At 45.4% G+C, this 22,640-nt stretch overlaps 1 protein-coding gene across 2 annotated transcripts in view; it reads right to left on the reverse strand.

The window, feature by feature from the left end:
* ST14 (suppression of tumorigenicity 14) overlaps nt 1-22,640 on the reverse strand; it is a 176,011-nt gene that overhangs the window by 58,171 nt on the left and 95,200 nt on the right. For both annotated transcript variants that reach the window (XM_033919388.1, XM_033919387.1), the window contains exons 11-16: nt 20,255-20,385; nt 18,146-18,250; nt 16,473-16,583; nt 11,741-11,854; nt 10,012-10,134; nt 8,572-8,761 (exon numbers count right to left, since the gene is read on the reverse strand). In XM_033919388.1, coding sequence (XP_033775279.1) covers nt 8,572-8,761; nt 10,012-10,134; nt 11,741-11,854; nt 16,473-16,583; nt 18,146-18,250; nt 20,255-20,385 — 774 coding nt within the window. The remainder of the gene's footprint in view (nt 1-8,571; nt 8,762-10,011; nt 10,135-11,740; nt 11,855-16,472; nt 16,584-18,145; nt 18,251-20,254; nt 20,386-22,640) is intronic.

Here is a 22,640-nt window from a genome sequence, read left to right on the forward strand (position 1 = left end):
TGATGCTCATAAAATTCTGAGCATCAGAGCTGCTACCACCAAGGCTGGTGCTAAAAACGCTTCACAGTTTTGTAAAAGGGGGGATAAAATAAAAATACATAGACAAAGGTTAAATTGAACCAGCAAGAAGCTGGACTCTGCATACAATGCTTCACAGAAACAGTGACACATGTCTCCTAAAGCAATAAATAAATAGAAATTTTTTTCTACCTTTGTCTTCTGTGGTTTCTCCTTTCCTCATCTTCTTGTAACTCTCTTCCTTCCATTCACTGTCTGCCGTCTCTCTTCCCCTATATGGCATCTTCTCTCCTTCTATGCCCCTTCCAGAAACTGTATGCCTCCCCCTTCCATCTCTCCTTTCACCCCATTGGTCTGGCATCTCTCTCCTCGCCTTCCCTCTCCCACACCTCTCCTCATAGTCTGGTATCTCCCCTTCCCTGATTCTCTGGCATCTCTCTCCTTTCCTTTTCTTCCATCTTTCGCTCCCCCTCCATGCTCTCACATCTCCCCCTTCCTTTTCCCTTAGACTGGCATACCTTCCTCCTATGCTCCAAGCCCTGGCATCTCCTTTAATTCCCTCCCTCCTCTTCCTTCTCCCTCCAGCTGGGTACCGCAACACTCTTCCCTGCAGCTCTGCACTTCCCCACAATTGCCATGCTTCGGTTCCTCTTCTTCCTTCCTTCCTCCCCCCCCCCCCCGCGGGACCCTGCGGCACCATCAACTCTTACTCCCTCTAATGTCGGCCCTGCAGCTCCAGACTTCCTCGCACCTTCTCCCCTCCCCCTTTGGATCGCTATTATTTTAAATGTTATAGCCGCGGAGCTGTATCCATCAGTGGAGATGTCTAACCTCGGCCTGCCCCGGAACTCTTACTGCAGCAGCCGCCCGTCTAGGCAGGAACAGGAAGTCACTGTTGCAGTAAGAGTTCCGGGGCAGGCCGAGGTTAGACATCTCCACTGATGGATACAGCTCCGCGGCTATAACATTTAAAATAATAGCGATCCAAAGGGGGAGGGGAGAAGGTGCGAGGAAGTCTGGAGCTGCAGGGCCGACATTAGAGGGAGTAAGAGTTGATGGTGCCGCAGGGTCCCGCGGGGGGGGGGGGGGGGGGAGGAAGGAAGGAAGAAGAGGAACCGAAGCATGGCAATTGTGGGGAAGTGCAATCCCCCCAATGCGTCCCCTTACCTTACCTCCCCTTACCTTTGCGACGCGTGTGTGCGCTGTGAAGAGAAACTTTGCGCTGCGATGTAATATTTTGTGCGCGAGCGCAGGCCAGCGCACCTTAGCGGGAACACTGGTCGCCACCACCTCTTCAAACTCGAATCGAGCCTGAGCATCGATGAAAGGGATAAACTTGCGGAGCACCGGCAAGAAGAAGTCCAAATATGAAGAGAAGAAGAAATTGTAATTGAGCACTCGAGTCGCCATCATCGAGTTCTGGTAGATACGTCTACCAAATTTATCCATCGTCCTCCCTTCACGGCCCGGTGGTACTGAGGCGTAAACCTGGGAGGGATGAGATCGTTTGAGGGAGGACTCGACCAGAAGGGACTGATGAGATAGTTGTGCCCCCTCAAACCCTTTGTGGTGGACGATGCGGTATCGAGCATCCAACTTACTGGGAACTGCAGGGATGGAATATGGTGTTTCAAAACAACGCATGAAAGTCTGGTCAAGCAGTTTATGCAGAGGTAGCCAAAGCGTCTCCGCCGGAGGGTGAGGCAAATGCATGGTGTCCAGATACTCCTTAGAATATCGAGAACCAGTGTCCAAAGTTACATCCAAGTCATCCGCCATTTGTCGGAGGAAGGAAGAAAAGGACAGTTGGTCCGCCAGCGCCGGCCGGCGAGACGGACTAGAAGAAGTGGAAGCCTCCGGGTCCAGAGATAGCTGGGAGCGGCACGGCGAATAGGAGGTAGATGGTTCCTCATACTCCGGTCCCTCAGGCGGGGATAAATCCGACGAGGAGTATCCCATACGCTGGATCTTCTTTTGCGGGGACACCTCCGAATGACGTGAGGAGTGTCGAGATGAGTGTCGAGATCGATGCCCCTCCCGGTGACGGGATGGGGAACGAGATCATCTGTGCATCGCACGATCCCCCGAAGCCTCCAAGGAATGAATGGGACTAGATGCCGTGGATCGCAGAGGTGGCAAGGATGCGGACTCACGCAGTGCCACCCAGGTCTGGTATGGAGTGCGGAAGAACTCTTCCTGCGATGCGGTATGCCCAGGACTCCGATTATCAGGGGCTGACAAAGTACTCTGATGTCGAGGAGGCGTGATGGGCTCCAAAGGCGGCATATCACTAATTGAAGCACGCCTGGAGGCTCCCGCCGCCCTCCGTCGATCCTCCTCGTCGAGCAGAGAGATCGAACGACGAGGAGGAGGGGGAGGGGGCGGTCCGCCCCCCGGGACCGGGACAGGGATGTCACCCTGAATGGAGGCGATAAGCCGGGGTCCCATGGACTGCATAAGCTCGACAAACTGAGCTTTGAATTAAGATCATCGCTTTGAATTAAGATAAAGCGATTAATCAAATCTGAATAAACTTGAAACTTGAAACTTCCAGCAGGGATCGCAGCGAAGCCGATATGGAGGGATCCGCACCGAAAGGGGGTCCTCCAGCACGGTCTTCGCGCTCCTTTGTGGCCAAGTGCTTCTGCTTGCTAGCTTTAGGCACTTTGATGACCACCGGAGGGACAGTGGAAGGCGGTACCTGAGCCGAGGAGACGGGGGCAGGCACCGGTGTCGAACTGGAGGCAGAAGTCGGAGTGAACGATGCCGGCTTCACAATGCCAGATGCAGGAGTTGTCGATGCAGGTTTCGAACGGACCGGTGAAACATCAGCAGAAGTTGAAGCAGACGGCTCCTTGGCAGTCTCCATCTTAAACATCGACTCCCAAAGCAAGCAGCGCCGTTTGAACGAGCGCGCAGTGAGTGTGGAACAAGGCCGGCACGATTTCGGAACGTGTTCTGGACCAAGACACTGAAGACAGCGTCGATGCGGGTCCATCAACGAAATCGCACGCTGGCACTTGCTGCACTTTTTAAAACCGGTGATTGGCCGGGACATAGGCCGGAAAATCGTCGCCGCAAGGTCGAAGGCGCTAGGCCTAAGCCACGAGGCCGGCCCGGCCGAACCGCCAGAAGAAAAAATTTTAACTTTTTTTTTTTTTTTTAAAGAAATATAAAGTAAAATTGTAAATAAATCAAATAAATCAAATAACGCGGTACAAAGAAGGCAAATTACTGAAATTCAGTCAGCACAGAATGAAGTGAAACTTCTCAGCTCCGCGGAAAGAAAAGAACTGAGGAGACACGCCCGGTACATCGGGTGGGAAGGCACTGGCGCATGCGCGGTGCGGGCATCTCGAAACTTCTGAGTTTCTTCAAGCAAGACATGCTTGCAAGATGTCCGTATCGGGGCTCTGTCGGATGACATCACCCACTAGTGAGAATACCTGCCTGCTTGTCCTGGGATAATAGACGCTAAATTCACATAACGAGGAAGAAAGCCCTTAGCAACACTCAGATTATAAACTTCAGCCAACACCGGCGCTATCTCCGTCATCAACAATTTATAGAACTCACTCCGATACCCATCCGGGCCCGGCGCCTTTCCTAACGGACTGACCCCTATTGCCCACTCTACCTCCTCTGCAGTAAAGGGAAGATCCAAAGCGGCAGCATCCCGCTGAGATAAACAGGGCAAATCGAGGCTGTCAAGATAGAGTTGCCCATCCAAAATCTCATGACCTGGATCCGTATACACCTCAGCAAAAAACGCCCGCAACAGCTCACAGATCTCCTCCGGCCGATGATGCAGCACCCCAGAAGAGTCCCGAAGAGCGGAGACGCTCTCAGGTCCGCCCCGCGGATGCGCCATGCGGGCCAGCAATCGGCTGCTCTTATTCGCAAATCGAAATAAATGAAACTTAAAGTATGCCCGCATCCGCATAGCCCGGAGATGCAATAATTCGTTCAGTTCCTGCTGGACCTCCAGAAGCTGCGTGCAAAGCAGGAATGAGGGTGCCCTGCTATATTGACGTCTCAACACAGTCGCCTTCCGTTCCAAAGCCAGAACCGTCCTATACTTAAGCTTCGACTCCTGGGCCACATAAGCAATGACATCCCCCCGTAATACAGCCTTAGCCGTCTCCCAATAGAGAATGGGATCATTGCGATGCTGCTGATTATTGTGTTGAAAATCATGCCATCGCTGCACCAAAAACTCTTAAAAACGAGTATCCCTATACAGAGAACACGGAAATCGCCAGGTCCCTCTAGAAAGTGGGGAATCGCCCCAGGTGCACCAAAATCCCACCCAAGCATGGTCAGAAATTTCAATGAGGCCCATATCTACCCCCAACACCCGGGGAAGCAGTTCGCGGGAAATGAGGATAAAATCGATTCGGGAAAGCGTCCCATGCGCCCTAGATAGGTGGGAGTAATCCCTCTCCAAAGGGTGTAGCACCCGCCACACATCAAGCAACCCCAAAGTAGATTCCAGGAGCTGGGCACCCGTATAAAGTTTGGAGGTCTCTCTGCCAGAAGTAGCAGAGCGATCCAACTTAGGATCCGGTACCTCATTGAAGTCCCCGCCCACAAGCATCGGAACATCACCAAACTGCAAGAGTTGATTGCGAAGCCCCCAAAAAACCTGGCTGAAGGATTGTTAGGAGCACAGACATTGCAGAGCAAAAGGGGCCGATTATCGAGCAACACTAAGGCAACGATATAATGCCCACTAGGGTCGCGGAGCACTCTCTGGGTTTGTAGGCGGAGACCCTTACGGATCAAAATAATAACACCTCCCTTTCCCCTAACGGCGGGCGCCTCCAAATAGGAACCCACCCACCAGGTATAGAGCTTAGCATGTTCCGCTGAGGATAAAACGGGTCTCCTGTAAAAAGGCAATGGAGGTTTTAGAACGATTCAAACACTGCAAAATTTTTGAGCGCTTAATAGGGGAGTGGATCCCCCCAACATTCCAAGAAGTTAAAGTGTATTCCAGAGTAGTCCACTCAGTAGAAAAGTAGAACAAAAAGAAGGAACCAGTAAAGTACCAGAGAAGCGTCCCAGCTACCACTCCTCCAGTGTCAAGTATCCTCCTGCCCCAAGAAGCCAGCCATACCCCTGCCACCAATTCAATCCCAGACCACACAACCCCCCAACCCCACCCCCACAAAATTCCACAATGAACCCAACCGCAGAATCCCTGAGACCCTTCAAGACCTCCCCCCTCCCCCCAACCACTCCCCTCCCCACCCCTCTATCCCCCCTCCACAACCAACCCTCCTCACCCAACCCACACCCAAGACACCCCAAAAAGGGCATCACTTCCAGGAAACCATGAACACCCTCCCACGGGATCACTGACCAATAACCCCTGGTCCTCAGTCCCCAAAACTCACAAAATACCAAAGAACAAAACCCAGCAACCAACCCCCCCCCCAGAGCACTCAAACCACCCATCCCCTCCCCGATCCCCACAGCCATATCACCTACACTCAACCACACTCACCCAGCTAAGTCCCCAAGGAATACAGAACAGGATGGGCCAGGAATGGGCCAAACAAACACAGGGAAAACCCCAAGGAAAAGAGAAAAAAAAATTAAAAACACAAACCAAAAGGCCCCTATATCATACACCCACAGGACAAGCATGCCAATCCCCCACCCCATCCACACACACACCAGCCAGGCACACCCTCAGGGTGACCCAGAGTCCCAGCTAGGATGGAGTGGAGAAAAACCACCAATCCAAAAGCGAACTACAGTCCAGTCCTCAGAAATTGGGTCGTCTCAGTCCATGACAGCTCCCTGCGCCGGATCTTCAGGCATCATCTCCGTCACAAACCGTTGCACTGCCTCCAAGGTGTCAAAGTGATGAGCTCTACCCAGATGGGTCAACCGCAAGCGAGCCGGATATTGCAAAGAAAAGGCAATGTGGTGCTGGATGAGACGGGTGCACAAAGGTGAAAACCGGCGCCTTGCCTGAGAGACCTCTGCAGAGTAGTCCTGAAAGCAAAGAATGGGCCGGTTGTCATACAAGAGCTTCTTGCCTTGCCGCAACGCATGCAGGACCTCCAGCTTATGGTAATAATTCAGGATACGGCAAATGACCACTCGGGGCCGGTCAGCATTCTCTCTCCGTTGCCCCAAGCGATGCGCCCGCTCCACCCGCAAAGGCCCCGAGGAGGATGGTAGAGATAAAGATTCAGGCAGCCAGCGTTCCAACAGCGCCCCCAGCTCCACATCTCGCACCGATTCGGGCAGACCCACAAAGCGAAGATTATTACGGCGGGACCTGTTCTCCAGGTCGTCCACCTTGGCTCAAAGCGCAGTTAAAGAGGCAGTGTGGGCTGACTGCTCCTGGGCAAGCCGCTGAACCTGATCCTCGGCAGCACTCACCCTCTGCTGTGTCTCCTTGACCTCCGATGTAAGGGAGGCAAAACGTTGATCCAGGGTATGGGGGAGCAACGTTGTCCGCCATCTTAGGCTCTGGTAGCTTGCTCCGCTCCCGTTCCTTACAGACCGGCTTGGAGGCCATTGCGGCGGGTGTTGAAGCGCCAAAATCACTCCCACCACCAGGCAGCACAGCGATATCTGGGGAGGACCGAAACCGAGGTTTAACGAGCAGGATAAATGCCGAGCCGCGATCAGGTGCTTCGGAGCTGCAGCAGCGAGCTGTCTACAGCGCCATGTTTCCGCCGCAAGTCCATAAATAATATAATACATCATCCACCTCTTTTCAGAGTTGAACAACGCACCATAAATATCTACATGACGTTCCCCAAGATACGAAGAGCTTCGTACAACATTCTTGCTACTGAAATTGGCAAATATCTTCCTGCTAACAGTTTTTATAGGCCCTGAAAATTAATCGTATTGAGAGATTATTGTTCAGTACTGTGATCACATCCCTTGGGTGGCAAAATAGAACAGTTCTACCAGCATCCCTAGAGCATCAGGACTCTGGGGATAACACTCTGCTTTCCTTCATAAATGGCATCCTCCTTTATAGGAGTCTAAAAATAAAGACGAGAACTATCAACCCCAATCATGGAAATGTCTTCCATAAGGATGCAGAGACCCAGAAAGACAGACAATGGGCTCCTTGGGAAAGGCAATAAGTAAAGACTAGGCATCTGTACCTCCATTTTCTAGTGAATCTAAAGAACTACTGTGAAAACATACTTGTTTACTTGACATCTCCAGACCAAGGTCCATGACTTTGCCATCCCCATAGCAGTTAATAACTCCTGGAATCAACTGTAAATCGCTAAACTGTATTAACTCACTTGTATAAATTCACAACATATGTAAACTGGAACAAACTAGCCTTTACAAAACTTTACCTCCAGCCACAAATCTTCTTCTACTCTTTTAAATTCTGATCTGTGTTCTCCTTCTACACACCCCAGAATAAATTGTAATCCGAAACAAAATAATCCAAAATGCAACATAATCTGAAATGTAATGTCTAAACATAATCTGAAATATATCTAATGCAACACTTAGCCTCGTTCCCTCAGAACTGAATGTACCAATATATAACTAAGTAACTCATCCTGCACTATGTATGTAATCTTGTAACTCAGTGTCTCTCAAATTGTGTGCCGAAGAGATTCCAGAATTTTACTTTAATTTAAAAAAATTCCCTTCATAAGCATACATGAGAAAAGATGGCATGTACATCACACATATGCAAGAGTCTATCAAGGTTATGAATGTCTTTGTGCATAAGGATACAATTGCCCAGACAAGCATCATCCTTTGGCATGATAGTTTTCAAGGACCAAATGGCAAGTAATTTTATTTTTGTGAAGTAGCGATCCTAACTTCAGCAACAAAGCAATCAAGGCTTTGTTACTGTTGGGATCTTCTTATCTTTGTGAACTTGGGTTTTCAGCTGTGACAAATTAAATTAAAAAAAAAAATATAATGACTGAAGAATGGTGGATGATAAAATGTGTGTATGCTTGTTGCCTATTGAGCCGCGTTTTGAGTTAATTTGCATTCAAAAAACAAGCACATCCACCACATTGATTAGCAATTCTATCTACTTTCGTTTTACCATTGTTACAATTACCCATACATACCTTAAAGAACTTTACATAAATAACTCTCAAATTTAATTTTTTTTATTGGTTTTGCAATTTTATAATTTCAATTATAACATGCCTTGAAAAACATTTGCTCCATTTAGAGTGCCAGAGCTTAAAAAAAGTTTGAAACACACTGTTGTAACTGTATGTAATTCAATACACCAATCTGTATTATGTATGTAATGCTGTAACCCAGGGATCTCAAAGTCCCTCCTTGAGGGCCGCAATCCAGTTGGGTTTTCAGGATTTCCCCAATGAATATGCATTGAAAGCAGTGCATGCACATAGATCTCATGAATATTCATTGGGGAAATCCTAAAAACCCGACTGGATTGCGGCCCTCAAGAAGGGAATTTGAGACCCCTGCTGTAACCTGTTCTGAGCTTCTCTAGCAGGACAGGCTATAAAACTCCCCACCCTCACCTTTTTTTCTATTACCATGCATCCCAATGCTCACCTCTGTCCATCGAGGTCTTGAAAACAATGTGCCGCTGACACCAACCACTTGTTTGAGACCAAGGAGGCACCACAGACGTGTTTTCCATCCACCGAGGTATGCAGGCTAACCTGCCATGGCCACTCTCCAACATATGCATCAACTCCGCCTACGATTCGACCCTTCGGAGTGATAAGTTGGATCCCACAGCCTGTTAGGGGAAAATAAAATTGGGGAAGGAGTGGAAAGAAGTGGCAAGGGTGAAAGAAAGAGGACAAAGCTGATCATTTCTTTTGGCTGATGCACGTGGAGTGAGTAACAGGTTCTAACTGTCCAAACATACACATATGAGCTGGAGTATGTACGAGTTCCGACTCCCACTAGCACAGATCTTGGTGTTCAATATGTGTTTTTTCATAAGCCCACTTGGCTAAATCACACCAATTAAAAGAATGCTAACAGGAAAGCATCCTTTAGATTAAAAATCAAGTTAACAAATAGGGTAAGGGTGATAGTAGCAGAAACCAAACAACAAAGCTAAGACAGATAAACAATTTTCTTACTACTTTGTACGTGGAACATACTTCAATACTACCAAGTTCTTTCATTCCACCAGGGATTACCACTGATTGAGCCCAGCATAAATGCCCAGGGCCGCCCAATGGTAGGGGCACCTGCAGCAATCCTTCCTTCTGCCTGCCTGGGTCCGGCTCCACCCCCACCCCCATCGTCAATGCCCAGCTGCTTACCTGCTCACTGAGTCCTTCAAACACCTTTGTTCTGCAGCGTTTGTCCATAGGAAGTTGCATCAGAATGGTGGAAGCAGCAGAGGAAAGATCCTGTTGGCCAGAGAGGGCTGTCTCTACCGCTATAGCATTTGGAGGACTCAGCGGGTGGGTAAGCAGCTGGGTGCATGGTAGTGAGAGAGGCCCATCTTGGTCTTCCCACCCAGGGCCCACTGAGTCCCAGATACACCACTGCATCCCACCAATGCTTTCTGGAAATACCACCCTCACATACTTTACTGAATCACAGTATTAGGTGAAGCCAAGATTGGGTACTTTTGACACTGTGCCTCTCTTTAAATTTGGCTTGCCAAGTCCATAAGGTTTCTCCTGATTTCATAGAAACTCATGATGGTCTCAAGATGAAGGAGCAACAAAGAAACAATGTGACTGGCCTTCCTTTCTGGTTCATGTTATGATCTCCCAGTTGTTTGAACTGGAATTTGCTTATGCTTCTCTCTGGATGTTAAGATAATTATATAATAGACAACTACCACCATGCAACTAATATACAGGATTTTGATTTTCATATCTGAAATCTCACACCTTCCATTCATTATTTCCAGGGAAATTAGACATCCAGACTCCCCAATGCACAGAGAGCAGAATTTAAAATCCTTTTCGAGCACAACCATAGTAATCGTCACCATCAACAAACTCATCCAGAACCACTTACTGCACTTTTCTTCATCTGAGCCATCAGTACAATCCTTCTCTCCATCGCACTCTGGGTTCTTCTTGTTGATGCACTGATTGTTCTTGCATTTGTAGGTATAATCCTTACAGCTCACGGGGACCACTGGGGCAAATGGGAAAACAAAGTAAATACAGCTTCCAGGATGGAGTACAGAGCTTTGGAACTAGGAGAACCAATCAGAATCCCTGTACAACACTGTGTATAACCTTAAGCAATGGGTCAGTTTATTCTCTACATTTTACCTCTTGTCTTGTCATTCTCCATTACAGTATAAATCTTCTCACAAAGCCTATTGTCTGTGTTTCTACGAATGCTGCCACACAACTGAATTGCTTTCTATGTGCATTATTTAACGGAAGAGACCTGCCTGTGCTGCCACTGATTGGTCAGCAGTGGCCCATTGTCAGGGCTTTGTATATTTTTCATGTGTCAGGAAGCCAGAGGCTGGAAGGGGTCCTTCTCCAGACATTTGACCTTTAATATACTTTTCCACCCACTACAGTTGTTAACCAATTACATTTCTGCCAGTTCAATTAAAGATTTTATTCCAGTGCACATTTGGACTTTAACCCCAAAGTTTCTTATAGAAATTAAAGCTACAAGTCCATGCAGGTCTGTGGTGGGATAGGAGGAGGATTGGGTCAGTCACTAGGCAACTCTGCTCCCCACCTCTAAAGGAAAAATTTTAAAATCACCAATTGCCACAGTTAATTGTATAATGCCTTTATTTCCTATTTGATTTGCACACACATCCAGGTAGGTTGGGAGGGGGGAGGGAAATAAATTTTGTATTATTCTTTGATTGAATGTAGTGCTGTTCATGATATTAATTGAATATCAATAAAGAATTTTTTTTAAACCACCAATTGCTGATCCTGAACAGATCCTTCATCCAAGATAATCCTGTCAGCATTATTCATGTAACTGCAGAGATCTACTTCCTCTCTTTTCATCATTTACTTACCCCACAAAGAGCAAAAAATTTACCCCCATATTATCTCACCCTACTGTTACCAGCATTATCAGGCTCCAGGACTGACAAGCCATGCATACTGTGTTTCCCCAAAAATAAGACAGTTTTTGGGCCCAAAAACCACACTAGGTCTTATTTTCAGGGTATGTACATGATCATCTCTCCCTTCCTCTCCTTTACCCCAGTTCTTCTTTCCTTTCTCTCCCCCACATGTACAGCATCTTTCTTTCCCTCTCACCCATCCCCTTGTGCCTTCCCTCTGAAGCATCTTTCTATCCCTCCATCCCTTGTGCAGAACCCTTGCCCAGATTCTATCCTTCCCTCCCTCCCAACCCTTGTGCAGCACAATGCTGCCACCCTCCACTGCCACACGGCCATCCTTCCCTCCCATCCAAACCGCCAACCCCAAGCAAGCCCTACATACCGGTATCTCCAAATCAACAGTCGGGCGCGGTCGGCGGTTCGGATGGGAGAGAAGGATGGCTGCGTGGCATTGGAGAGCAGCGCTGCCGGTGAATCCTGACTAGGGCTTATTTTTGGGGTAGGGCTTATATTAAGACCTGCCCCAAAAGTCATGCTAGGGCTTATTTCCAGGGAATCACGGCATATATACAAGTGTAAATAAATAATGTACCATCTCTCTGAAATCCACCTCAAGTTACGAACAACAGAATAAAACACAAATAAAAAACAAACAAACAGCAATCCTATCAACGACCCCTCCCTTTTTCTTACCTGCTCCACAGTCAGATTCATCAGTACCATCTCCACAGTTGTCAACAGTGTCACATTTCTGGGCTTCAGGAATGCATTTCCCATTACCACACTTGAGTGTCTCTGATGGGCATTCTGAAAAGGAAACAAGAATAATTCACTGAACTCCTGCTCTGCTCCCAAATGAAGATGGCACAAAGAAATACATTGCTTATTTTGAACATGCTTCAGGCTCTTAATGCTGTTGCCGTTCAAGGAGAGCAAGCATGGATCTTCATTGGACCCTATTGAACGGACACTCTTGTTAAGGTAACACATAATTAGTTTTAACCTATACATTTTTAAGATACTTAAAACTTACCGTGCCTTTAAGGTGCATTTAGAATTAGTTACAGCCAGTCTATAGAACAAGCACTTTGTCCTTCCAATGCAAAGCAATGTACATGGTCATTTGCGTGACCCGTATTTTGTATTTTCTTTCTGCTTTATTTTTGTTGGGCTTTTTTAATTTTGCTATTTTTATTTTCAGCTTTTATTTTTAGGGCATTTTCTTTGGGGTTCATTGATGTTAAAGTTTTCCCTTCTGTTGTGCCTTTTATGCACCTATAGTATTATCTTTTCCCTCTTCCTTAGCTTGATATACTGTAAGTAAATGTAAGTAATTATTTCTTTCATAGATACTATAGTTAGAATGTGAGCCCATTGAAGGGGAAATTCAAAGTACCCAATTAGATTTTTGGCCATTACTTAAAATCAATTTAATTGTTTTATAAACTGCTTTGAATCCTTCTAGACACCTCAGTCTGGCTGGTATTCTATTTAATGGAGAAGAAATGAATTTCTACTACAAGTAAATCTGCAAATGACACCAATTAGGAGGTTTACATCAAGTTATCTAAAGGAAAAATAAATTTAAAACAGCTAACCCCCTTTTACAAAACCGTTGCATGATTTTTGGTTCATAGACAAAACCACCGAAGACAAAGGCATGCGCCGACAACTGAGCGCAAGATGGAAGCGCGCGCCGAAGAAAAAGAGTGCTTTTAGGGGCTCCGACAGGGGGTTTTGTTGGGGAACCCCCCACACTTTACTTAATACAGATCGCAGCGGCGTTGTGGGGGGTTTGGGGGGTTGTAACCGCCCTCATTATACTGGAAATTAACTGTTTCCCTGTTTTTTAGGGAAAAAGTGAAGTTTTCAGTAAAATGTGGGGGGTTACAACCCCCCAAACCCCCCCCAACGCGGCACGATCTGTATAAAGTAAAGTGGGGGATTCCCCCCCCCCCCGCACCCCCTGTCGGAGCCCTTTAAAACAGTCATTTTCTTCGGCGCGCGCCTTTGACCTTGCACCCGATTTTTAGCACCAGCCATGGTGGTAACAACTCCGATGCTCATAGAATTCCGTGGACCTGTTACCGCCGCGGCAGGCACTAAAAATCGCGCTACAGTTTTGAAAAAGGGGGGTTAAACCAAGTAAAATAATATATTTGGTGTTAGTGTTGGCACTCTGTGTTCAATAATGGAAGTAGAAATGGACTGTTAGCAATACTGAATGCGACAACCCACTGTACCATCATTGAAAGCCACTGTACAGTAATGCTCCCTCTAAGGACCGAGTTCATGTGAGCAAAATGTTTTCATTACATTAACCTGATGGTATTATACACACTTCACATTACAAATATAAATTAAAAAATGGGAAATAAGATGATATTTTATTGAAAGGATTTAAAACATTTTTTGGTTAGCTCTCAGAGGCCAACACCTCCTTCCCTAGGTCAAGACAATAAGCTGTCCTGACTTGAGAAAAGAGGTTTTGGTCTTTGATAGATTATCAAAAATGAATTAAAAATAAAATTATTTTTCTACCTTTGTTTTCTGGTCATTTAATTCTCTGGTTTCTGCTTTCCTCTGTCTTAAGCCTCTTGCCAGGATTTTTCTCTGCTCATTTTTCCCTTTGGCTTTCTTCAATTTATTTGTCTAGATTTAACTTATTCTTACTAACTAGTCTTCAAGTTACCTCTCTTTTTATAGTCTACCTCTCTTTCCCTCACCATAGCTCTCCTATTTTACTTCCCCTTATTCCCAGTCTTTCACTAAACTCTACCCACTTTCTCTCCCTTCTATACAGTGTTTACCCCTATATCTGCCCTTTCTTTCTCTTTCCATCATTATCTCCCTCTTTTCTGTCTCTCCCCCAAATATCTGCTCATTTCTCTCCCCAGCAACTGCCCTTTCTCCCCCTTTCCATACTCTCTCTCCCCTTCCATCAGTATTTCCCTCTTCTGTCTCTTCCCCTTCCATATAGTCTGCCCCTTATTCCCCTTTCACTTCCCCTTTCCATCATCGCCCGCCAATCTCTTCCCTATTTCATTCAAGCTTCTGACTCCCTCCTCCTATACAGTTTATTCCCCCCCTTCCCTTTCCATCCAGCATCTATCCTTTCCCCCTTCTATCAATATTTCCCTACTCTTTATATCTCACCCTCTTCCATACAATGTCTGCCTCCTTTCTTCGCCTCAGCTTCTATCTAGCATCTCTTCTTTCATTTCCTTGGTTCCATCATCTCTCTCCTCTCTGTACCCCACCCCCAACATCTGCCTTCTCTCTCTTCCCTGTTCTATCTAGAATCTGACTTCCCACTTCTATACAAAATCAGTCCCCCTCATCCTAAACCATCTCCATCAGTTTCTGCCCCCTCTCTCCTCTACCCACTCCACATCCACCAGCATCTGCCCCCCTCTCTCTCCTCCCACCCCACTTCCATCAGGGTCTACCCCTCTCTCCCTCACCCCTTTTCTACTATCTGCCCCCTCTCTTCCACTCACCCATCCTCTAGCATCTGCCCCCTCTCTCTCCACCAGTGTCTGCCCTCTAGCATTCCCACTGGATGTCCCTAATGAATATACATGGGACAGATTTGCATCCTGTCACCTCCATTATATGCATATTCATTAGTGACATCCTGAAGACCTGACTGGTTGTGGTCCCCCAGGACAGATTTGAGAACTACTGTTCTAGTAACACACCTAGCTACGTACATTTATAGCAACTTTAGGGCTGGGGTAAAGTGATCACGCCTTACATTTAAGACCCCCTTTGAACCGTTGATAGGAAAATTAAAATCAAAGATAATTACAAAAAGAGTCAGCTCAAGAACACTAAATACAGAAGAGCATTCAGTTCAGTACATGGGAAGTCTAACAGTGTTAAATGAAAGAACTTTTCTTTACAGAATACTAGAGCTAGCGGTTAAAAATGAAACTTTAAAAAAAACTTATTTCTTTGAGAAGGCTTTTGGAATTTCATTGCATTAGACTTAAAGGCACACAGCATTAATTGACCCGCAATAACCGAAACCAGCAGAATAACCTTTTAGTTCTTTCCTGTCCAATCTTATCTATGGTATTCTTTTCATTAAGTGACTGTAACATAATAACATAACATAAGAACATAAGTATTGCCTCTGCCAGGTCAGACCAGGGGGTCCATCGTGCCCGGCAGTCCGCTCCCGCGGCGGCCCCCCAGGTCCATGACCTGTAAGTGTTCCCTACCTAACCTAAAACGTCCATACCCTGTTCGCTTAATGTCCTGTAAGGTAAACCTCTATCTGTACCCTGTTATCCCCTTCGCTTCCAGGAAGTCATTGATGATTGTAAATTGCACAGGTTACAATGTGCAGAACATTAAACTTTAATAAACTTGGAAACTTTACAGAAAAGGCTTTTAATAATGTACCATAACCAGTACTGTTCTTAGGTACCCTGTCATAGAAACACCCTGTGTCTATCTTCCTACCTCTGCCCCTCTCTCCAGACAGTGCCATCCCCACCCCTACATACACCTCAAGACCACAGTGCTTATCAGGATACAGCAATGTCTCAAACTTTGTGCCCTGAAGAGATTCCAGAATTTTATGTTATTTTAAAAAATTATTTTCATAAGTATACACTAGACTAGATGACATGTACATCATGCATACAAGAATCTGTCAATGTTACGAATGTCTGCGTTCGTAAGGATACAACCGCCCAGACAAGCATCATTCTTTGATGTGATTGGTCCTTGAAAACTACGGGCAAATCATTTTTATTTTTTATGCGGTAGTTATCCTAACTTGAGCAACAAAGCAATCAAGGTTTTGTTACCGTTTGGATCTACCATTTGCGAACTTGGATTTTCAACTCTGACAGAAATTAAATTTAAAAAAAAAAAGAAAAGAGAACTGCAGATGGTGCATGATGTTTGTGGTCAACTATTGAGCCACAGTTTGAGTTAATTTGCACTCAAAAACAAGCACATCTATCACATTGATTAGAAATTCTAGTTTCACAATTATCTACACATAGGTACACATAGAACTTTAAATAACTCTCAAATTTAGGCCCACTTTTATCAAGCCACATTAGGGTTTTTTTTATTGCTTGTGGTAAAAGCTCCGACGCACATAGAATTCCTATTAGTATCAGAGCTTAAATCGCTGTGGCCAGTGATACAAAACCCCAATGCAGTTTGATTAAAGTGGGTCTTAACTTTTTGTTGGTTTTGCAATTTTACAATTTCAATTATAATGTGCCACAAAAAAACATTTTCTCTGTTTAGTGTGCCAGAGCTAAAAAAAAGAAAATATGTTTGAGAGACACTGGGATACAGCAATTAAGTAAAACACCGACTTCTGAGTCGAGAGGAAAGAGCAATTCCCATGGAAAGTAATCATCCAATTAGGTGAAAGAAAAAGACGAGAGTAACTCACGGCAATCAAGCTCATCACTGTTATCCTCGCAGTCCTGCACGTTATCACACAGCCAGAACTTTGGTTTACAGAGCTTGCTTTTTTTACACTGGAACTGGTCTTCCCTGCATGCTGGGGAGAAACCATAATAACTTATAACATATACATTTACATTTGATGAGAGAATAAAAGGAATGTGCACTTTTTTTTATGACCAGATCATCTGTTTTAAAATCTGCCCTCCAAAGTTAATTTTTGTAGCTGTTCATGTTAATCCTTCCCTTTTCATGTGTCGGGGTAAAGTCAGAGCAAGATTCGGACAAGGATCAGCACTGCTTGGACTCCAATCTTTAAGGAAGTAATAAATATAAAGCTCCTTTTACAACGTCATGGTAGCGATTCCCGCGAAGCACGTGTGACGCAGCCCATTCAATTCCTTTATAAAAGGGGCCATAGAGAGGGGTTTTTCAATCAATTTTATCACTGTTTTTATTTCCCAGATGGAGACAATGGGAGATTTAATTGCTTGCTCTAACTTCAAATTAATGCTGGCTTTTACAAAGCTGCTTCAGAGGGTTCTACCGCAGGCCGATGAGGTAAATACTCTGACACAAACAGAATTCCTATTAGCGTCAGAGCATTTATCTCATCGACCTATGGTAGAAACCTCTGCCACAGTTTTGTAAAAGGAGCCTTAAATTATTTAAAATATTGCTAGGTATCCTCTCCCATTAGGGAAAAAGGACCAGTCAGAGACACAGTCACAGAAGAAACAGACCCTTGTAGAGCTTACCTCCTTCCCTTCAAGGCAGATCTACTCATTTATTTTGAGGTATTTGATATACTGCCCTTCTTCGCCATAACAGAGTGGTATGTAGACTCTCCCAGATTACTCCACCTAGTTTCATGGTGGTCAGAGCAGATATTCAGTGACTTTTTGGTTAAGTGCCACTGAATAACTACTCCAAACCCGTCAGTAAGGATGAACCAGGCATGCTTCCTTTCTATCCAGTTAAATTTTGCAGAATATGAAAACCCAAGTTACATATAGGACTGCATTTCAATCAAAGATATGTTGCCCCTCCCCCACAGCAACTCCTTGTGACCCTGAACAAAATTTCTTAACCCTCCACTGCCCAGAGTCACAAGGAACTGCAGTGGGAAAAAAATATCACATCTATTAATTGTGATTACAAAATTTAATTGAAATGCAGCCCTATTAAGAAAAAAATGATGAATAAAAAGTAAAGAAAAGACAAGAAATACCACATACAAATTGAAAAATTTAAAAATCTAAAAAAGAATACAGAATAGCTATAAACAACCTTACAGCGTTCACAGTCTACTTCAAAAAAGCAAGCCTACGTATCACATTTTCCACCACACTCCATTTTGCCTTTATTCATTGTGTGGCAACTGCCTCTGGTTTTTTTCAATCATAATTCTCTAACAGCTACCAAAATTAGGGGTCCTTTTACTAAGGCACGTTAGCTGTTTTAGCGCACGCTAAGTGCTAATGCATCCATTATATCTTATGGATACGTAGCGTTTAGCATATGCGCTAAAATAGCTAGCACGCCTTAGTAAAAGGACCCTCTTAGTGAAGCTTTTGAACATCCCCATGCTGAGGGTAGGATTATCCAACCTACTTAAAAACATAAAAACTCTATTTGGAATAAACCCAGCAAACTCACTGCATGACATCTCATCACTGAAGTCTCCACAGTCATTCCAGCCGTCGCACTGCAGGTCTTTGGATATGCAGCGTCCAGTCTTGCAGGTGAATTGGTTAGGGCATGCTAGAGAAAAGAAACAGATATGATAGGTCTTGGGGGTTCTTCGCTTCTGTTCTTGCAGAATTATTAAAATTGAAATATAGTGTATAATATTGCCATATGTATCAGACCAAAGGTCCATCGAGCCCGGTATCCAGTTTCCAATAGTGAATAATCCAGGTCAAAAGCACCCAGCTGTATCCCAGAGAGTAGATACACGCCATGCATTACCTCTCCCCTCCTCTAGATTAAAAATGGCTCTCTCCAAGCCCAATTTAATAGAAGTTTATGGACTTTTCCTCTTGGAGTTGTCCAAACCTTTTTAAAACCCAGATATCATAAGTGCTTTCATAGCTCTAAGGATTCATTATATGCAATAAAGATTTTAAAATATAGGGATTGATATTCAAAGTGATTTAAGTGAATAGGAGAGGGCTCCCACTGGTTAAATTGCTTGTGCAGTCTATCCAGTGATATTCAGCAGCACATAAAACCAGTTATGTGCAATCAATTATTATTTTCAGAAATAAGTCAACCAACAAAAAACAGTCAACAGAAGAAATACAAAAAAGTAGAACCAGCATACTATGCCCTCAGGCCCAACACCCAATCCCCCAGTTCCCACCCACACATCCCCAACCCCATCTCCATAATCAAAACAGGAACCACAGTACAGTAGTCTTGGACTCTGATAGCCCACTGCCGAAGAAGGAAAAACCCACCCCCACGCTAATGAACTGAGACTTGAAAATGAAAAAAATCAACACAAAAAAATAAACAAACCAATAGAACAGACAAAAAAAAAAAAAAAGAAAGAGAGAGATAAATCAAGAAATTATAATATTCCTCTCACGCACCCTGGATGCCTCTGCGCCATCCACTCCCAAAGTCTCAATAGGAAGCAGGGTTAAAAAGAGTTCAATATGTCACTCCGGGCTCTCGGTGACAACACTTAAAACCAGTTAATCCAACTAGGCGATACTTCTCCTTAGGGGCGTTGGAGCTTTAGTGATCTTACTGGATCTCTTGCATTTTAAGGGGGGGGGGAGGTGTCCTGCTTTTCACTTGGAATCCCCCACTGCGGTGCCTTTCTATTTTACCATGATCCCCCTGTTAGCTTTTATTCTTGTTCTTTGTCCCGATTGTGTCCCTGGACTCTGAGTTTAGTGGGAGGGTGGGAAGGGGGCTGATGTTTCAGATCCTGTCTTGTTCGTCGATATATATTTGACACTTTGTATTTTTTAATTGTCTCATCTTGACATTTGAGTACTGTTTTGCTTATGGGGATTAGTGGGTGTTGCATATTTCTGTTGTCTATTGGAAATATTCACTTTTCATGTTTTGTATTGTACACTGGCATTATCTCTTTAATAAAAGAAGATTTATCATAAAACCAGTTAATCAAGCTTGATATCAGTGCTAACTGCCAAACAAGAAGCAGGCTATTTTGCAGGTGGTCCGGGTGCAGGGCCAGCACTTAAGTGCTGAATATCAGCATTTAAGCGCATAACTACCTAAGTTTACCAAACAAATTGGTAAACTTACAATAAAAGTCCTATCTTTGCCTGGTTAAGCACCAAATATCACTTTAACTAGATAAAGGATAGCCAGCCACAGAAACCCAGATACTCAATGCTAGTACTTGGTCATAGCCTGCATTGAAAATCCAGGCGCAATGCCACTGGCAGCCAAAAACACTGGCCTCTGCTGGCTGAATATTTATCCCATATATTTCATTTGTCTTCCTAATCCAATTGGGTATGGGGAGGAAGGAGAGGTACAGTGTTCACAAAGAAGAATCAGTTTAGTGGGGGACAGGATCTCAAAGTAGGCGTAACTTCATGGGGCAGCTATAGTACCACCAGAACTGGATGTGGGACTAAAGGGGCAGAAGGTCAAGAGATAAAACATAATAAAACAGAAGTCCAAGGACACCCAAATCTGTGTACAAAACCTGACTTTTTACCACAGCCAGAGCAATATATATCGGCTCCTCCTTCCCATCTTAACCCCTTGCTGATTACTTACGGTTGCTGGCTTCATAGGACAGATACTCTGCCAGGAATCCTGTATCCGTGTATGATTTGTCAGAGTAGAACCGGACTTGAATTTTATTGGTGTTGCTTGCAACCACAAATACGGGGAGTTCTCCACAGTACCTAGAAGCAAAAGAAAGGGGGCAATAGAGCCTGTTAGAATGGTGGCAGAAGGACTGACACACGGGTTGAATGGCAAGTAATGTGCATGGTCTTGCAGAAGAGTTGGGTTTGACCCCAGAGGCAGTTTTTGCTTCTCAGGCTGACCAGAGAATGCTGCAGATGCAGCATTAACAACCCCGAAGCTAGAATCAGAGGGACTGGCATTATGCAATGGTACCACCAACTTCAACGCAATCAAATACTCTTATCTCAATATAGTATCTTTTGGATCTTCAGACCACCACTCGTGTAGTATAACATCGTGTGGTTTAATTCCTCATTGATCCCGATACTAACTTAAATGTTTTCACAACTTTTTATTCTTTTTTATTTATATGAATATATTTCTTTAAACATATATGTAGTATAGTTTTCTAATTTTTAACTTTTTATCTTCATTTGTAAATAACATAAGAATAGCCTTACTGGGTCAGACCAATGGTCTATCAAGCCCAGTAGCCCGTTATCACGGTGGCCAATCCAGGTCACTACCGTATTTTCACATAGATAACGCGCACCCGTGTAAAACGCGCACACGGGTATAGCGCGCAAAAAACACATATTTATGTACATAAATTTTTATATACCGCGCAAACCCGTATACCGCGCATGCTGCCCGACTCTCCATTCGCCCGCCCCGACTCTCCTCTGGAGACCCCGACTCTGTTTTCGCCCGCCCCGACTCTCCTTTCCTCCTTGAAGTCCTGTCCCTACCCTGAAAGCCTGATGCCCCCCCCGACGTCCGATTCACCCCCCCGCAGGACCGCACGCACCCGCACCCCCCACCCTGAAGGACCGCTCGCACCCCCACCCCAAAGGAGCGCTCGCACTACCACCCCGAAGGACCGCTCGCACCCCCACCCGAAGAACCGCTCGCACCCCCACAGCCTCACCCCCCTCTCCCATGGAGAAGCTGTCTACCTTGTTTCCGGATGCCAGCGAGCCCAGCTGTTTCCTCTGCCGGCGGTCCCGCCCCTTCTCTGAGCCCTGCTGCGCTGCTTTTTTTTCCGCCGGTCCCGCCCTTTCTCTGACATCAGAGAAAGGGCGGGACTGCCTGAAGAGGAAGCAGCGCAGCACAGGGCTCTGAGAAGGGGTAGGACCGCCGGCAGAGGAAGCAGCTGGGCTGGCATCCAGAAACAAGGTAGACAGCTTCTCCATGGGGGAGGGGGGGAGGCTGTGGGGGTGCGAGCGGTCCTTCGGGTGGGGGTGCGAGCGGTCCTTCGGGGTGGGAGTGCGAGCGCTCCTTCCGGGTGATGAATCGGGTGTCGGGGGGGGGGGGGGGAACTATGTAAAAACATTTTTGTACAACGCGCTCACACGTATAACGCGCAAGGGTATACGCGGGTTTGTAAAAACCACGTATAACGCGCGCGTTATATGCGAGAAAATACGGTAGTACCTGGCCAAAACCCAAGCAGTAGCAATATTCCATGCTACCGATACAGGGCAAGAAGTGGCTTCCCCCATGTCTTTCTCAATAACAGACTATGGACTGATCCTTCATGAACTTGTCCAAACCTTTAAGACCAGTTACATTATCCACTCTTACCACATCCTCTGACAACACATTCCAGAGCTTAACTATTCTCTAAGTGAAAAAAAAAAATGTCCTCCTATTGGTTTAAGAACATAAGAATTTCCGCTGCTGGGTCAGACCAGTGGTCCATCGTGTCCAGCAGTCTGCTCATGCAGTGGCCCTTAGGTCAAAGACCAGTGCCCTGAGACTAGCCTTACCTGCATATGTTCTGGTTCAGCAGGAACTTGTCTAACTTTGACTTGAATCCCTGGAGGGTGTTTTCCCCTATAACAGCCTCCGGAAAAGCGTTCCAGTTTTTTTACCACTCTCTGGGTGAAGAAGAACTTCCTTACATTTATACGGAATCTATCCCCTTTTAACTTTAAAAAGTGCCCTCTCATTCTCTCTACCTGTCTTTATCTACTAAGTCTATTCCCTTCATTATCTTGAATGTTTCAATCATGTCCCCTCTCAGTCTCCTCTTTTCAAAGGAGAAGAGGCCCAGTTTCTCTAATCTCTCACTATGCGGCAACTTCTCCAGCCCCTTAACCATTTTAGTCGCTCTTCTCTGGACCCTTTCGAGTAGTACTGTGTTCTTCTTCATGTACGGCGACTAGTGCTGGACACAGTATTCCAGGTGAGGGTATACCATGGCCCGGTACAGCGGCATGATAACCTTCTCCGATCTATTCATGATCCC

This window comes from Geotrypetes seraphini, chromosome 13 (assembly GCF_902459505.1).
Source record: "Geotrypetes seraphini chromosome 13, aGeoSer1.1, whole genome shotgun sequence".
Taxonomy (NCBI): Eukaryota; Metazoa; Chordata; class Amphibia; order Gymnophiona; family Dermophiidae; genus Geotrypetes; species Geotrypetes seraphini.